Source organism: Vigna umbellata, chromosome 11 (assembly GCF_029865625.1).
Source record: "Vigna umbellata cultivar VRB3 chromosome 11, Vumbellata_1.0, whole genome shotgun sequence".
Lineage (NCBI taxonomy): Eukaryota > Viridiplantae > Streptophyta > Magnoliopsida > Fabales > Fabaceae > Vigna > Vigna umbellata.
The window spans coordinates 12568077-12572934 of record NC_142175.1 but is presented as its reverse complement, the minus strand read 5'-3'; the positions used below and the strand labels follow the sequence as shown (position 1 = coordinate 12572934).

The following is a 4858-nucleotide window of genomic DNA, read 5'->3' as shown; positions in this document are numbered from 1 at the left end:
TAGAGCACTCATGAATACCGGGCACGCGCATGGCCTAGTTAGCGCAACACAGCGATAACAGCAAGGATTGTGGGGGTGTATTGTGATTGATAAACCTCTAACACACGTCAAGTGTCTTTGGTTCATATAGCTTGCTATACCAACTACACTGTGTGTTAAGTATTTCAATCTAAGACTGGTTCATATAGCTTGCTATATCAGGTCTGATGCATTACATCCTATGAGACCCAGAATAAAAGTTTCTTGTCTTTTTCTTTTGCAATAAGTGGGGGATTGTTGTAATAATGTTAGATTATTGCAAAAGAAAACGTTGGATTATAACAGTCAAAACTTTAATTGCCAACAACGTTCATATTCATTTTATTAAGTGCTCCAACGGCAAAATATTTAATGGCTTTTATTGATTTTATTCTTTCCTAACTCTATAAATAGAGAGTTTTTGTCCCATTCCAAAAACATCCCAAGTTAGTCTTCTCTCCTTTTCTTTTCTTCTTTTCCTTTTCTAAAATTATTCTGGGTTTATTCTTATACTCTGTTTAGAGTTCCTTGCTAGTTCTGAGATCCTCAGAAATTCTGAGAAGTTCCTGTTGTATCCTGGGGGGCTTGCGCAATACACCGCGGATAAGTCCTTAAGGACAGTGATCTACACGCCTCAGGAAATTGCGGTTTGAGTATTAGTCATTATTTTTACTACACTGTTGAGGTATCCAGTTACTACATCACCCGGGTGCACGAACGCCTGTAGCTACACAGATTTCATACAGTCCGGACAGTCAGTCTAGTATTAAGCTTTATATGAAAAGTATGATGAAATATATCTTGTGTGTTTGATTGTGTGAAATGTATGTTATGCATGAATTAAATTACATAAGCTTACCCTGTGTTTCCTGTCTTGTCTTGTTTTGTACGTTCGTCTTTGTCATTGCAATGATCATCCATTGTAGATGTGAGCAGAAGGAGACGAGCTGCTGGAAGAGGGGTTGGAAGAAGATAACCTAGTTGAGGTTGAAGTTAAGACCGAACAGTAGGACGTTCGGTCAGTAGTCTAGTTATAGTAAGGTGGTCGTTCGATCACCTTCCCTTTTGTTAAGTAGGACCGTTCGGTATTTTCTTTTGTAAACCGTTCGGTCATGTTTGCTTATTCTGTACAGTTTAATTTGTAACTTTTTCTGTAAGGTCGTTCGGCCATGAGCGTACGCTCGACTCTAGTGTAGGACTGATCTGAATTATTATTTAATCTGATTATTCTATTATATAGTTTTAGATTCTATTTTTGGGATGTTACATATTCCAACTTTAAATAAATGTATATTTAAGTTAATTTGGTAAGATTAAATTAAATTTTAAATTTATCTTTTAAAATAAATCTAAACATAAAATTTATTTTATAAAATTAAATTAATCGTAAAACTGAAACAATTATGGCATGATGAAACCGATTAATTACAATAATATTTATTATAAGAATATATATATATATATATATATATATATATATATATATATATATATATATATATAATTAAATTTAAAAGTTGATGTTTACCTTCCACCTCCCGAGTTTATTATGTGAAGAAATTGTTTTTGACAAATATTTTATTATTATAATTTATCTTTTAATTATTAACAATTTTTTGATAATACACTATATTATTTGATTCGTATTAATCATAAATTATCATATAAAACGTTATACAAAATTGTCAAAAAGAGTTTGTTAATAAAATTGACGAGCTAACTTACATTTTTAAGAAGTTATATATAACGAAGAAAGATTATTTGACATTAAAGATAAAAAGAATAATTCAACAACGTAAAATGGTCCTAAGAAAAAAAGCAAACCTTTTTGTTTAAAAAGATAATTTTGGAGTTTTTTTATAATATTTTAATATAATATATATATATATATATATATATATATATTATTTTTTTCATTAATTTATTATTATTGTATTAATGTATTCTACATCTAATGTAATGAAAAAATAATACTATGTAAAAATATTATAAAAAATATCTCTGTTATCATGTCATTATAAAAGAAATTAGAGATATATAGTGAAAGAAGTAAAAGTTTTTGGGTGTAAAAATATGATTTTTCCTGTATATATAATCCTGTCTGATACGAGTGAGTTTCAATGAGAGATTGTTTGGTTCCACCGCTTTGATTGTTCACAATGGTGTCACCTCTTCTGATTCTCTGCCTTGTTCTTCCCGTTCTTCTGCTGTTCTTCTTACGACAGCGTGGAACCTTGAAGAACCATTCCTTTCCACCTGGTCCTAAAGGTCTTCCCATAATAGGAAACCTTCATCAGCTTGATAACTCTCTTCTTTATCTTCAACTCTATAAACTCTCAAAGAAATATGGTCCTATATTTTCAATTCAGTTAGGATTAAGGCCAACCATTGTTGTCTCCTCACCTAAGTTAGCAAAAGAGTTATTGAAAGACCATGACCTTGAATTCAGTGACCGACCGAAATTACTCGGCCAGCAGAAACTCTCCTACAATGGGTTAGAGATGATATTTTCCCCATACGGTGAGTTTTGGAGAGAAATTAGAAAAATATCTGTTGTCCATGTCCTTAGTTCCAGACGTGTCTCAAGATTTTCTTCAATACGAGAGTTTGAGGTCAGAAAGATGTTGAAAAAGTTATCTGGGCATGCCTCATCTTCCAAGGTTACGAATTTGAACGAACTGCTGATGTCCCTAACCAGCACTATCATTTGTAGAATAGTGTTTGGGAGAAGCTACGAAGATGAAGGAGCTGAAAGGAGCAGGTTCCATAGCATGTTCAATGAGTGTCAGGCTATGTGGGCAACCTTCTTCGTCTCAGATTATATTCCTTTCTTAGGTTGGGTTGATAAACTCTCGGGGCTACGTGCTCGTCTGGATCAGAATTTCAAGGATTTAGATAAGTTCTACCAAGAAGTCATTGATGAACGCATGGATCCTAACAGAAACACTGAAGAGCATGAGGGTATAATAGATGTTTTACTTCAGCTGCAGAAGGAACGTTCCTCTTCCATAGATCTTACAAATGATCACATCAAAGCACTGCTCCTGGTTTCGAATTCTTTCCCTCTCATTTAATTTATCTGTTCCTGTGTAATAACTCTAATATATTTGCTGGGTTTTGTCTAACTTATCTCTATGTAAACTTTAGAAATGAAAATATTCAAATGTTACATTATGAGCAAGGTTGTTTTTAAAGAGAAAAGTAAGCAAATAACTTGTTTTTTCAAAAGAATTATTTTCATTTTATCGATGTCCTTGCTCTTAAAGTAATGGTTAATACAAGTTGAGAAAAACCTACCGGATATTCATTCAACTTCATTCATTTTTAGAAGTGGATAAAAATAACGACAAATTCGTAGAAGTATATTTGTCCTCGCACCGGTAAAATATCAAATCAAATGATATTTTTTCTGGCTACAATTATTGAGATTTCATAAAAAAACTATAGTGGTAATTTTCACAAATATTTTTTAATTTTGAATGACGTTTTGAAAATGATCTGTGTTTTATCTGGATACCACAATAATTATGTGAGCAATCATCTTTCTATATATATATACTTACAAATATGATTGTTGATGATTATGATTCCATTAGTCATCATATTTTCCGTGCACAACAAGCCATCAAATTGAAAATATATTGTGATGTCTTTCAAACTCAAAAAAAAAAACAAAAAACAAATGGGTGGTTTCTCTATGCAGGACATGCTTGTAGCATCAACAGATACAACTGCAGCCACAACAGTGTGGGCCATGACTGCACTGCTAAAAAATCGAAGAGTATTGAAGAAAGTTCAAGAAGAAATTAGGACTTTGGGAGGTAAGAAAGAATTTCTAGAAGAAGATGAGATTGAAAAGTTTCCCTATTTCAAAGCAGTGACAAAAGAAGTGCTGAGACTATATCTACCAGCGCCACTACTTGTGGCAAGAGAAACAACTGAAGCATGCACGATAGGTGGTTATGAAATTCCAGCCAGAACAATAGCGTATGTGAATGCTTGGGCAATCCACAGAGACCCTGAGTCTTGGAAAAACCCAGAAGAGTTTTTGCCAGAAAGGTTCTTAGATAGTAGTGTAGATTTTCATGGGCATGATTTTGAGCTAATTCCATTTGGTGCTGGTCGAAGAATTTGTCCTGGTATTCCTATGGCTGTTGCCTCAGTCAATCTTATTCTTGCCAATCTTCTGAATTCGTTCGATTGGGAATTGCCAGCAGGAGTGACAAATGAAGACATTGATACAGAAATGTTGCCAGGGCTTACTCAGCATAAGAAGAATCCACTCTATGTTTTGCCCAAGCCTGGAATCTAAATCTTTAATAATGAAATTAATGTATTAATATTACAACAAAGTTCCTTCCATGGAAGAAATAACAAGGGCATGCTGATATTATGTATGTTGTGTGGTTCTTATCTTATACTGCATTGTGTTAGCTTAATCAATCACATTTCCATGTATCTTTCTTTGATTTTGTCATGAGAGAATAAACTTTGGAAAATCTTTCAAATATTGTATTCTACAAACTTTGGAAAATCTTCCAAATATGCAATGTCATTCTTACTCTCAACCTACACCTTGTTGAACCCTGTTCTTGTTCAAGTGAGTCTTGACCATTTCTTAATTCAGCACACAAATACTAAAAAGATGGCTTAGTAGACTTGACTAGTACAAAAGGCATGTGATGGCAATCCATTTTGTATAGGGTGAACCTTGAATTTGTTGGATTTCAAGTTTAAGCACATAATTTAGTTGCAGCACAGTCATTTCAAGTTTCAATCATTTTAAAAACATTGTCATTTTATTTATAGGTTTAATACTGATGGACAAATTTGTAAGCAC

General features: G+C 33.1%; 1 protein-coding gene across 1 annotated transcript; it reads left to right on the top strand.

The window, feature by feature from the left end:
- Window positions 1–2115: 2115 nt before the first annotated feature.
- LOC124822007 (6,7,8-trihydroxycoumarin synthase-like) lies at window positions 2116–4590 on the top strand. The gene is made up of 2 exons (XM_047293959.2): window positions 2116–3065; window positions 3722–4590. The coding sequence occupies exons 1-2, from the start codon at window positions 2178–2180 to the stop codon at window positions 4328–4330; spliced, it is 1497 nt and encodes a 498-aa protein (XP_047149915.2). The 5' UTR covers window positions 2116–2177; the 3' UTR covers window positions 4331–4590.
- Window positions 4591–4858: the final 268 nt, after the last annotated feature.

What these genes read in the sequence shown, in the direction of transcription:
- LOC124822007 (XM_047293959.2), top strand. Translation starts at nt 2,178, where the DNA reads ATGGTGTCACCTCTTCTGATTCTCTGCCTTGTTCTTCCCGTTCTTCTG. An exon ending in ACATCAAAGCACTGCTCCTG is followed by an intron (nt 3,066 to 3,721) that starts GTTTCGAATTCT and finishes TTCTCTATGCAG; the next exon opens with GACATGCTTGTAGCATCAAC.